General features: G+C 39.5%; 1 protein-coding gene across 1 annotated transcript in view; it reads right to left on the reverse strand.

The window, feature by feature from the left end:
• The window catches only part of LOC148955655 (uncharacterized), a 93,694-nt gene that overhangs the window by 13,810 nt on the left and 66,437 nt on the right, over positions 1-13,447 (reverse strand). The window contains exon 2 of the mRNA XM_089103325.1: positions 2,440-2,550. Within this exon, the coding sequence (XP_088959451.1) occupies positions 2,440-2,550 (111 nt within the window). The remainder of the gene's footprint in view (positions 1-2,439; positions 2,551-13,447) is intronic.

The raw sequence follows: 13,447 nt of genomic DNA on the forward strand, positions 1-13,447 counted from the left end.
ACCCTAAAAAACGGAATTTTGATACCAATAGATATATAAAAAGAATCTACTTATTTTGCTGATTTTAAAAATATAAGTTTAATTAAGTTTAGTTGTACTGATTAAAGACTACAAGCCTGAGAAAATTTGCCTGATTTCTAAAAAAGGCAAACACATCCTCTTAAAGTAGTAAAATCTTAATGGAAATCAAACTATCAGATTCAGCGTATTGGAAAACCCTACTGTAGTGGTTTCAAGCTCCAATCTGCAAAAATGTGGAATTTTGTATTTTTTGCCAGAAGTAAGATCACGGATGTGTGTTAATTTATTTTTGGTTTTGTTTTTCCCAGGGGTGATCGTATCGACCCAGTGATCCTAGAACATCGGAAGAGGGGTCATTCGAACCAAAATTAAAAGTTCTAGTGCCGTTTTTAAGTGACCAAAAAGATTGGAGGGCGAGAGAGAGAGAGAGAGAGAGAAAGAGAGAGAGCGAGAGAGAGCAGAGAGAGAGAGCGAGAGAGAGAAAGAGAGAGAAAGAGAGAGAAAGAGAGAGAAAGAGAGAGAGCGAGAGAGAGAAAGAGAAAGAGAAAGAGAGAGAGAGAGAGAGAGAGAGAGAGAGAGAGAGATAGAGAGAGAGAAGAGAAAGAGAAATAGAAGAGAGAGAAGAGAGAGAGAGAGAGAGAGAGAGAGAGAGAGAGAGAGAGAGAGAGAGAGAGAGAGAGAGAGAGAGAGAGAGAGAGAGAGAGAGAGAGAGAGAGAGAGAGAGAGAGAGAGAGAGAGAGAGAGAGAGAGAGAGAGAGAGAGAGAGAGAGAGAGAGAGAGAGAGAGAGAGAGAGAGAGAGAGAGAAAGAGAAAGAGAAAGAGAAAGAGAGAGAGAGAGAGAGAGAGAGAGAGAGAGAGAGAGAGAGAGAGAGAGAGAGAGAGAGAGAGAGAGAGAAGAGAGAAAGAGAAAGAGAAAGAGAGAGAGAAAGAGAAAGAGACAGAGAGAGAGAGAGAAAGAGAGAGAGAGGAAGAGAGAGAGAGAGAGAGAGAGAGAGAGAGAGAGAGAGAGAGAGAGAGAGAGAGAGAGAGAGAGAGAGAGAGAGAGAGAGAGAGAGAGAGAGAGAGAGAGAGAGAGAGAGAGAGAGAGAGAGAGAGAGAGAGAGAGAGAGAGAGAGAGAGAGAGAGAGAGAGAGAGAGAGAGAGAGAGAGAGAGAGAGAGAGAGAGAGAGAGAGAGAGAGAGAGAGAGAGAGAGAGAGAGAGAGAGAGAGAGAGAGAGAGAGAGAGAGAGAGAGAGAGAGAGAGAGAGAGAGAGAGAGAGAGAGAGAGAGAGAGAGAGAGAGAGAGAGAGAGAGAGAGAAAGAAAAAAGAGAGGGAGAAAGAAAGAGAGAGAGCGAGAGAGCGAGCGAGAGAGAGAGAGAGAGAGAGAGAGAGAGAGAGAGAGAGAGAGAGAGAGAGAGAGCATCATGATTAACATGATTATCATGATAACATGACAGCGATGAATAACATCGTTGTGGCTGTCATAGGGACTATATTGTCACTGTCAATTTTGCACCGTTATTGTTGTCTCTAATTTGGGGAACGTTGTCACCATCACTACCATTGCCGTACAATCCCTCCAAAAATACGCCTACAAATGTTGGCCCGTTTACATTCCCTTTACAAGCTCCAAAGCAATTTTTGGTTGACCTCTATGTCATATGTTAGTAAAACATTCCGTATTTTCTGGAAGATATTCCTAAGTGCGTACTTAGATCTTTACCTCGCAGCCTCGAAGTTCGAGGTCTTAGCGTACTTAGCCTCGAAGTCTCTTGGAGTTTACCAGTAATTGATAGGGGTCTGGGCATAAATCATTGCAAGTTTAAAGGCTGAAGAAATTACGTAGTATATGTCAGGAAGGGTTAACCTCCTAGCACTTCCGGCTAGGTTTCCGGATGGTCCTTTCTTAGGCCGAATGTACGAAGAAACTGGTCAGGATCTGCTTCAGTTTTTGGCCCTATTTCTTAAATCACAAGATTTATGAAAGTAAATTATTTTGTAATAATGTGGGGTCAAATGAGGAGTTTGTGCCAGTAATAGGGTCAAAAGATCAGGAACAATAAAAAAGCAAAGTATATTAATACTGGTATTTTGGAAGGAAATAATATGCATGAGTTGTTTTCTATTGTTTCGTTTCATTAAATATTGTTAAAATAAGTGTTTCTTAGTGATTAAAGCTATACTACTGTATAAATAAGCGCCTTTTTGCTAACAGATGATCTGTTTGGCTCACACATGAGCTCCGAATATTTCATCTACAACATGTCTTCAAAGTTCATTTCAGTGCTTTACTCCTCACAGGACCTCCATACTTTCCGAAAAAATAGTAAAAGACTCAGATCAACAATATGGGTCTCAAACTGCAAATACTTGTTAAAATTGGGTCAAAAATGTTCCATTGCAACTGAGGGAAGTGCTCGTGTATTGAACTTACTAACCTTATTACCATCCGATATCAAATCGATGTTTTGGCTTTCTTCTGCCTGCAAATCCTCAATAGCCTTCGAGTCCACTTGGAGGATAATAAATAGTGCGAAAAATGTCAGGGCCTGTAAAAGCATAAACACAATGAAGATAATATAACTTATTTTCTTAAAATAAAATGATTAAATAAACTTGTTACAGAACAATAAATAAAAACTTGACCATAGACAATAAAAAATAACATACTGAATGCTTCAAAAGAGATAACAAAACTGAAACCTAAAGCTGAAAAATACAACAAATGAAAATTGTACAGTCAGAAGAGTATATTTAAGGAAGCAAAATTTAAAAAAAAACAGACTTCAATCATTTTTGACTGCTTACATCTTAAATGTAAAAGGAATTCTGTTGGAAAATAGATTTAAGATGCTAACAGTAAAAGAGAATAATGCACAGCACGGCAAGAACCGTGAACATTATAATTCGAAGGACAGTAATGTGGAAGCTGTACAGCTACTAGATAACTAACAGAATTCCTCCTAAAAACACTGTTTACTACTTAGTAGACTAAAAAATGTAGGACCGTGAGAGAGTTAGTTATCCAGTACACTACTGAAGAAAAATCCTGCTAGTATATTCAGTTTTGTGCTTTCTGCTTTCGCTGTAATACGCCCAATGAAATTGATGACAATTTTCTATAGTAAATTCGCCAAGTACTTTTAGGTACAGGTGAGATAGTGTGTGTTGATCTGCTCCACAAATATTCGTTTCAATTGGAGCATTGCCGTCTTTATACAAATTAAAGTTAGAATTTCTTTATATGAAAGTTAAGGGCGACATTAAAACTTAAAATAAACAGAAAATATTCCTTACAAGAGGGTCTACTCCTCCTCAGCCCCTGCTCTTACTCCCAAATTTTGCTAAAATGGTTTTCTGGCTGCTTGGTCTCACAGTCAGCTTTCATTAATAGTTTGCAACACACTTCGTCAAAATTACACCGACTGACCACAAGCAGCCACGTTTTTCTTCTTTTAGCTCAATAAAAAGTCGTTGGGTTCGGGTCTTGATTTTTTTCGGTCATGACTCCTAACTCTTTGAACTTCAGAGAATTGGGCACTAGAGATTCACATTATTTGGAACTTCCACCAGTCATATCAATGGAAATGTTGTATAAAACCTTAAGCCTTAAGTACACGTTACGAGTTTACAAGCTAGAAAGCCGGTTTGTAAGAAGCCAATGAGTTGGCGAGTACGCTAATAGTCGAATACACACAAAATTTCCCACTTGCTTAGTTGCCAACTAGCTGGCATGTGGAATGTGGAAATCGCGTGTTGTCGTCTACTGTAAAGGCTAAGATTTCTAAATATAATACAATATTTTCCCATGCTACTAGCAGCTTGTGCACAAGCTAACGTAATTAAATATGGGTAATTTACAAGCTATCTCACTCAAAAGCCAGCGAATGGTGTGTAAAGTCGTCTGCGATTGTGCGATCGTCGTGGAACTTTTTCCACAACGATTTTACAAGGAACTAACAGATCAAGTGCGTCGAGTACACTAGACTAGTGCAGGAGTTGCATGTGAAAAAGCCGACTTGTGGCTTGTAGACTCGCCTTCTGTACTTAATCATTTAAATATGAAGCCCTTATGGCTCAAGTACAGTCATTATCCGATTTCCTCTCTGATACTGATTTTAATACCTTGTATTAAGAAGTAATTTGTATAGAAATTTAGGGAGAATTTGTCACGTTTTTTTTGAAGGTGAGTAAGCCTTCCTAGTTCGGGATTATAAAGCAGTGAATTGGTAATAATTTGCTGTGCCAGAAGAACTAATATCTGGGACGTAGATATTTAGATTTTCCAGAGGAGCGTAGTTGACCCTGAGCGATTTATAAGAGTGTACAATTATCACGCCACACTTATGTTAGCCAAGTAGATAATCCCTAATATCCAAAATAAAAGCCCCACAATTCATTAAAGAAATATAGCATGGCTATCAACCCCCTTGAGTCGATACAGGAAGCTCAATAACCGAAAAATCAATATACACATCTGAAAACTCAATATGGCGAAATTAAACCATATCAAGTCAATACACAAGGGCGTAGGGAGGGGGGGGGGGGGGGGGGGGCAGCTGCCCCCCCCCCCTTAACCTTCAAATTTATATTAGATATGGCTGAAAAAGCAGAGGGTTGGAAAAGCAGTTGATAAAAGGCCTTATATCATACTATCGACTGCCCCCCCCCTAGACAATATGCTGCCTACGCCCATGTCAATACATGAAACTTGACAATGGCAAAGTCAGCACACGTTTACGAAAACACAATGTACTCAACAACTTATCACACGAGAAATTTCTTAACTCAATCAAAACTATAAAACAAAAAATAAACAAACTACAGTCGACTAAAGAAGCCTAATATGGGAAAAACTGCGTGAACTAAAAGTAAAGTCTGGTGCCATACGGTGATGGATGGGGGTGATGCCATGGTGGTGTGGCGTGTTTTGTGGGGGCATCATGATAGGACTTTATTGCAAAAACTTGAATCACGGGATTTAAAAGCATAATTTTTATTAGAAAATGCCTGAAGATGTTTTGGGGGAGATGTAGCGATGTCATGGGGGTGTTTAATATCATCAATAATTTACCAAGGTGGTATGCATGTCATTGAGTATACTTACTCTAGAGCTTAAAGATAAGATGGGAGGTGTTAATTGGAATTTTTGCTAGAGGGGGATTTAAAGCTAACAATACTCAATGAAACAGCTTATTTCGTTAACAGTCTTTCAATTATACCTCTTACTATGGTTTAAATATATTACTAATATTAGGTCATCCAGGGGGTGGGGAGGGTGTCACATGTGTGAAATGCCATGGCGGTATGGAGTATTTTGTGGGGCACTAATGATTGGCTTGGGTTGCAAAAAACTTGAATCACGGGATTTAAAGACATAGTTTTTAATTTGAAATGCCTGAAAAATGTCTAGGTGGATATGATGTCTTGTCAGGATTGGGGGGGGGGGGTCATGTAATGTCATTGTGGGATGAACTACAGCTTAAAAGTTAGGGTGGAGACATTAAGGAATTTTTCCCATGGAAGAGGTGAAAATATAACAGATACTAAAAGAAATGGATATTTTCCTTAGAAGCTCTTAATGTGTCTTAAATTTGCATCGAATATCAACCTTATTCCTCCGGTATTGCATGGTAGAGGGGGGGGGGCGTATTGTCTCGATAGTGTGAAATCTAACAACCCGTGTGAAGAAAACGATACATTTTCATTTTATCGTTATTAATATCTTGAGAGCAAATGTCTCCTGGAAACACATGTTTTCCGAGTGCGTGCCAAATTTTGGCTGTAAGCACATCATTTTAGTGTTTGCCAAAATATGGGGAATCTTAGGTGTCACGCAATGGGCTATTTTTAGAACATGGTTCCAGATACAATATACTGTGAATGGTATCATTGACGACTTGCTTGGGGCGCTGTACCATTGGAAGGGAATGACCTTTCGAGTCCTGGCGGGGTCAAAAACTCTAGAAAAAGAAAAAAATGAAAGGTATTTCGAGCGAAAAATGAGACGCCGAAAAAGCAAATTTCTAGGCTTTTGGTCGAAAAATGTCAAAATGGTATTATTTGGTAGTGATGAATGCACCATCCATGCGTAAGATGGGCTGACCTTACATAAAGTATATGCCGCCATTAAGTTAATGAAAAAAACGCTTTGGGGGCTTTTGGAAAAAAAATAAAATGTGATAGTGTTGCACAATAATTACGTAAGGTGTGAGCTGTCGTTACGTTACAAGCGGGATTCCCCCATGGGCTCCTGACCCAAAGTTAAGCATATTAGTCCGCTTGAAACGGGGTAAGTCATATGACGTCATTGGAGTCCAAAGGGGTGTGTCACGGAGTCTTGACAGCTATGTTCCCTTTAATAGAATCAGTAACCGTATTGCTTAGGTTTTACTGCTTGAGGGGTTGGTAGCTCCACTTATATGACCCTTTAAAGGCGAGGGTGTGTCACGTGGTTGTAACTTGCGCTTGAAACGGGGGTGTGTATTCTGACGTCAGAGGACTGTCACAGAAAACAAAGGGCTGTGTCATATAAAAACACCTGACCTAAGCTCCATTGGCAAGAGCCAATGGTGGGAATGTTGCCTAGAAACAGCTGACCGTATTGTACAGGTGTGTCACGTGACGTCAGAGGGCATGCGCTTGAATCCTACGGGAAAAGGGAGGGCATGTCCTTGAAATCCCATAGAAAAAGGGAGGGTATGTCCTTGAAGTAATTATGCTCATACTACTGGCGACCATAATCAGGCCCCAAAGAATTTCAATTCAATTTCAATTTATTCGAATAAAAACATAACACAAACATTAATAACAATAAAGATCCTAGAAGATAACTTGTTAAGGACCAAGAGAAAAAAAAATTAAAGCAACTGAAAGATAAAAAAAAAATCGAAGAATAAAACAGAGCTAATTTGAGCAAATTTGTTAAAAATGGAAATATTAAATTATACCATCAAGTTTTGTTACATTTTTATACAACTTGCAGAAACCTGTGGCTAGTTCAACACTGGAGGGAATTTTGTTCCATTGAATAATAGATTTGTAAATGGGAGATTGCTGGGCAGCACTAGAAACGCATTTAGGAATTTTAAAGGCTCTATTGGATGAACGGAGACAATGGGCTTCCGAATTATTAATATTATAATAGGTTAGGAGTTGAGGTGGAAGATTATTGTGGAAAGCAGAGTAAGCAAGCGATAAATTTAGTTTTTGTATGATTTGATCAAGTGGAGCTATGCCAAAATCTGAATACAAATCACGAGTTGGATATAGACGGGGAAGCCGAAAAACTGCTTTAATGGCGCGGTTTTGGGCAAATTTGAGTTTTTTAATGAAGGACCGTTTTGTATTTCCCCAAACTGATCCGCAATAAGAAAGGTAAGGAAAAATAAAGGAATAATAGAGGGTAACTAGGATGTCAGGAGGAAGAAAATAATTCACACGGTTAATCATAGCTACTTGTCTCAAAATTATTGCTGTGATGTAAGAAATATGATTAGAGAATGACAAGCATGAGTCAATAAATACACCAAGAAACTTGGCAACCTCCACTTGTGGGATGATGTCGGAGGAATACCTGAGACCAAGAGCAGGTTGAATAACGTCTTTGTTGTAGGGGGTTCTGAATAACACTATTTGACTTTTTGTGCTATTAATGGTCATGTTATTCGTAAGGCACCACGCCTGGACTCTGTTCAGAAGGACTTGGGCAGAGGTTACTGCCAATGGTAGATTGGTGCCAGTGATGAAGAAGTTGCTGTCATCAGCAAATAATACAGGATACACTGAAGGGCCCAGGTCTATAACAAGATCATTGATATACAGGAGAAATAAAATAGGGCCCAGAACGGAGCCTTGCGGGACACCCCTCCGAACAGGTAAGGGCTGAGAGGATACTTCACCCAGGCTCACACTCTGTACCCTTCCAGATAGATAAGAATCAAACCAAGAGAGGGGAACACCACGAATACCGTAACTATTTAATTTACTTATTAAAATACTATGATCAACCGTGTCAAAGGCCTTAGAAAAATCCAAAAATAAGCCAAATACAGTTTTTTAAGGTCGAGTTGTGAGCGTATGAACTGTGTGGCGTCAATTAGTGTTCCGTATCCTTGATTTCTCCTCACCAATATGGCTTTAGGCCGAAATTCTCAACTTCTCATGCTCTAATAAAGAAAGGAGTTATTGCGCCAGAAAAGGCTGAAAACGATTTTAAAGCAGGTGCTTTTCCTCGGACAGTGCGAGAGCAAAGAGTTCAATGTGGGAAATCAAATGGCGGAATATAATTCCTATTTGAAGGCGATTTGTTAAGCTTAACCAAACTTTTGAGATAAAATCAAAGAGAAAAAAGAAATTGAAAAAAGACATATAATTTTTACCAGTCCGCAATTGCAAGCATAAAAAAAGGAGGTTTTAGTCTTCCTAACGGAAAATACAGATGTTCAGAAGATAAAATAGAAATTGGAGAATTTAGGCGGTATTTGTGTTATTAAACATATTGATCGATTGAGTGAGCCTGGTCGTCTATCCTATCAGTTCTCAAAGGCACCTGCCCCTAGAGAGTTGGAGGAGTCTCTTCTGGAGATCAGAAATGACAGTCAGTCCCTTCCAACTACTGCTTATTGTGGCCTTATATGGCCAGTTGCACCATTACCTTACCAAGGCTTAGCCTTATCTGACTTTGGTCCCTGCGGGATATTGCTTCACATTATCAGTGACTCTTTAATTCCCCCAAAACTTTACCCAATAATCCCATACCTCATCCTTACCCTGTGTTGTTATCGACAATTATGCCCTACATGACGGTCCCCAGGCTAGGGACTTCGAAAAATCTGCTTCATTTTTACTCGAGATTTTTACTCTATACCCTGATCATTTTTGCGAACCTTTGTATTTTTTTGCCAGAACAAAATTTGCACTTTACTGAAAAAAATACAAATGAATGTACATTCCCAGTTTAATATACATATACTGATATTTAGTAATCAAAATGTTAAAATTATTTGATTTACTAAAGTTATAAAAGTAAAAATATTTATATTTTTTTAGTAAAGTGCAAATTTTGTTCTGGCCTTGGGAAGGCATAGTGGTTTTGCGCCCAACTTGTGTTAATTTCTGCTCGTTTTGAGTTTGACTCAGTTATTTATTTTAATTTCTGTTCGTTTTGGGTTACATTTATTTATCGATGCTGATTTGTGGTAGTTTCGAGCTTGGTAGATTATTTTATTTTATTTTTGCTCATTTTTTGTTTAATGAAGTTCTTCACTTTTCTTTGAAAAAATTATTTTGAGGAATTTTTTTTTAATTAATTTTTGTTCGTTTTATATTGACATAGTCTTTTCAGGGAAAAAGAAAATAATACTTTAAGTCTTTTCGTTTTTTAAGACTTTATAGTTTGGCCTGCTATTTGTATGCTCGAGAAAAATTTTCAGGAATTTTAACAACATACACCATTTTAAAGATCTGGACAAAAATAGTACTGTTTAACTTAGTTTCATGGAAAACTTGATACCGTTCGCAAAAAAATCTATTTACTTTCTTTGATGGCTTTGATGCATTTACACTATTTTGATTTGGTTAAATTTTAAGAGCAGAAGTAGCCTCGAAAGTTTGAACATAATACCCTCAGTCGTTCTTGGGATACTGCTGAGATGCCTTATTGGGAATTAGCATTAACACAGTGGATTTTGATTTAATCTTGAGGCAACTTTCAGTTTTTAAACATATTGGAAAATGGGGTGGGTGAGAGTAGAAGGGGGATTAGTAGCCCTCCAATCACTATCGACTATTAAAAAAGGGCATCGGGCCTTTCTATTTTCAATTGAATTAGCCCATTTCGAAGTTCCCACGACAACCCGTTCGAAACGAAGTACCCTGGTCTAAACAACAACAACAACAAAATATTACTAATCACTTTCGAATATTAAAGAGGGCACTAGCCCTTTGAATTTCAAATCGAAGGAGCCCTTTTCTAAAGTTTCTACGACAACGTCTTCTATAAAAACCTTATATGCCCCCACGGCATAACTTAAAACTCTTGCCCTTAGGGCTGTGGTGGAGTATCCTACTCAAAAACCTATTATCTATTTGTAAATCAACTACGCTGTAAATATTGAATATCTACAATTTTTTGTTGGATTTGTTTGGGGGATTGATGGGCTTGGGGGGGGGGCAAGTTGCCCTCCAATCACTTTCGACTATTAAAAAGCGCAATAGCCCGTTGAATTTCCAATCGAATGAGCTTTTTTTAAGTTTCTACGACAACATTTTCTGTAATAACCTTAATTACCCCCAGGGATTAACTTAAAATCGCTGTCCCAAAGGATGTGAGGGATTATCGTCCTCAAAAACATATTTTATATCTGTAAAACAATTACGCTGAATAAAATGGCCATTTCAATATTTTGATTGGATGTAATCCGTGGAATTATGGGCATGGGAGGGGGGGGGCTATTTGCCTTCCAATCGCTTTCGACAATTAAAAAGGGCACTAGCCCTTTGATAAGCCTGTTTCGAAGTTCCTACGACAACACCTTCTATAAAATCATTATATGCCCCCTGGGCATAACTTAAAACCCTTGCCCTGAGGATTGTGGGGAAGTAACCTCCTCAAAAACATATTTTCTATCTGGAAATCAACCACGCTGAACAAAATGGCTATCTCAAAATTTTGATTGGATGTACTTGGGTGAATGATGGACTTGGGGGGGGCTAGTTTCCCTCCAATCACTTTCAACTATTAAAAGGAACACTAGCCCTTTGAATTTCCAATCAAATGAGTCCCTTTTGAAGTTTCTATGACATTGCCTTCTATAAAAACCTTATACACCCCAGGATAAAACTTAAAACCCTTGCCCTGAGGGTTGTTGAGGAGTGTCCTCCTCAAAAACGTATTATCTATGTGAAAATCAACTACACTGAACAAAATGGGTCTCTCAAAATTTTAATTGGATTTGTTTGGGAGAATGATGGGCGTGGGGGAGGGGCTAGTTCCCCTCTAATCACTTTCGACAATGAAGAATGATACTAGCCCTTTGAATTTCCAATCGAATGAGCCTGCTTTGAAGCTTTTATGACAACGCCTTCAATAAAAACCTTATATGCGCCCTGAGCATAACTTAAAACCCTTGCCCTGAGGGTTGTGGGGGAGTGTCCTCCTCAAAAACATATTTTCTATCTGGAAATCAACTACGCTGAACAAAATGGCTATCTCAAAATTTTGATTGGATGTGTTTGGGTGAATGATAGACTTGGGGGAGGGGGGGCTAGTTGCCATCCAATCACTTTCGACTATTAAAAAGGGTACTAGCCCTATGAATTTCCAATCGAATGACCCTGTTTTGAAGTTTCTACGACAACGCCTTCTATAAAAACTTTATATACCCCCAAGGTATAAATTAAAACCCTTGCCCTGAAGGCTGTGGGGGAGTGTCCTCCTCGAAAACATGGGACGTGGGCGGGCTAGTTCCCTCTAGTTGCTTTCGTCTATTAAAAAAAATACAAGCCCTTTGCAATTTTAACCAAATTTGCCTTTTTTGATGGTTTGGCAAAAACACCGTTTGTAAAAACCTAATATGCCCCCAGAGTAGAGCTTAACACTCTTGCCCCATGGGTTGTGAGGGATGGTCCTTCTCAAAACATATGTGCTATCTGGAAGTCAGCTGTGCTACAAAAACAAGCTAAATCAACATTTTGATTGGATGGGGTGGGGAAGCGAGCGGTTATGGGGGGGGGGGGGGCTCGTTGCCCTCCAATCACTTTCGACTATTAAAAAGGACTGTAGCGACTCCGATCTCCAATCGAGTGAGCCCTTTTCGAAGTTTCTACGACGACTCCTTCGATACGAAGAGCCTGGATATGTAAAAAAACCCACAAAAACAACACATTGTGCCCACATCGTTCTTTACTTAGGCAGCGCCAGCGTGCTGCCTATGAAAAGGTGGGCATGAGAGGGGGGTTAGTTGCCGTCCAATCACTTTCAACTATTAAAAAGGGCACTAGCCCTTTGAATTTCCAATCGAATGAGCCTTTTTGAAGTTTCTATGACAACGCCTTCTATAAAAACCTTATATGCCCCCAGGCCATGACTTAAAACCCTTGCCCCGAGGGTTGTGGGGGACTGTCCTCCTCAAAAACATATTTTCTATCTGGAAATCAACTACGCTGAACAAAATGGCTATCTCAAAATTTTGATTGGATGTGTTTGGGGGAATGATGGGCGTGGGGGGGGGGGGGGCTCGTTGCCCTCCAAACACTTTCGACTATTAAAAAGGGAACTAGCCCTTTCAACTTCCAATTGAATGAGCCTTTCTTGAAGTTTCTACGACAATGCCTTCTATAAAAACCTTATATGCCCCCAGGGCATGACTTAAAATCCTTGCTCCGAGGGTTTTAGGGGAGTGTCCTCCTCAAAAAGATATTTTCTATCTGGAAATCAATTACGCTGAACAAAATAGCTAATGGCTATCTCAAAATTTTGATTGGATGTATTTGGGGGATTGATTGGCGTGGGGGGGGGGGCTAGGTGTCCTCCAATCACATTAGACTATTAAAAAGGGCACTATCCCATTTAATTTCAAATCAAATGAGCCTTTTTTGAAGTTTTTACGATAACGCCTTCTATAAAAACCTTATATGCCCCCAGGCATAACTTAAAACCCTTGCCCCGAGTGTTGCGGGGGAGTGTTCTCCTCAAAAAGATATTGTCTATTTGGAAATCAACTACGACAAACAAAATGGCTATCTCAAAATTTTTATTGGATGCGTCCGGGGGAACGATCGGCGTGGGGGGGGGGGCTAGTTGCCCTCCAATCACTTTCGACTATTAAAAAGGACACTAGCCACTCCGATTTCCAATCGAGTGAGCCCTTTTTGAAGTTTCTACGACGACTCCTTCGATACGAAGTGCCCGGGTATGGAGAAAAAAACCAAAAAACAACACATTGTGTTCACATCGTTCTTTACTTAGGCAGCGCTAGCGCGCTGCCTATGCAAAGGGGGCGTGAGAGGGAGGTTAGTTACCGTCCAATAACTTTCGACTATTAAAAAGAGCACTAGCCCTTTGAATTTCCAATCACATGAGTCTTTTTTGAAGTTTCTATGACAACGCCTTCTATAAAAACCTTACATGCCCCCAGGCCATAACTTTAAACCCTTGCCCCGAGGGTTGTGGGGGAGTGTCCTCCTCAAAAACATATTTTCTATCTGGAAATCAACTACGCTGAACAAAATGGCTATCTCAAAATTTTGATTGGATGTGTTTGGGGGAATAATGGGCATGGGGGGGGGGGCTAGTTAACCTCCAATCACTTTCGACTATTAAAAAGGGCACTAGCCGTTTGAATTTCCAATCGGATGAGCTTTTTTGAAGTTTCTACGACAACGTCTTCTATAAAAACATTAAATGCCCCCAGGGTATAACTTAAAACCCTTGCCCTGAGGGTT

Source organism: Artemia sp. Qi Xiang Cuo, chromosome 2, assembly GCF_049724085.1.
Source record: "Artemia sp. Qi Xiang Cuo chromosome 2, ASM4972408v1, whole genome shotgun sequence".
NCBI lineage: Eukaryota > Metazoa > Arthropoda > Branchiopoda > Anostraca > Artemiidae > Artemia > Artemia sp. Qi Xiang Cuo.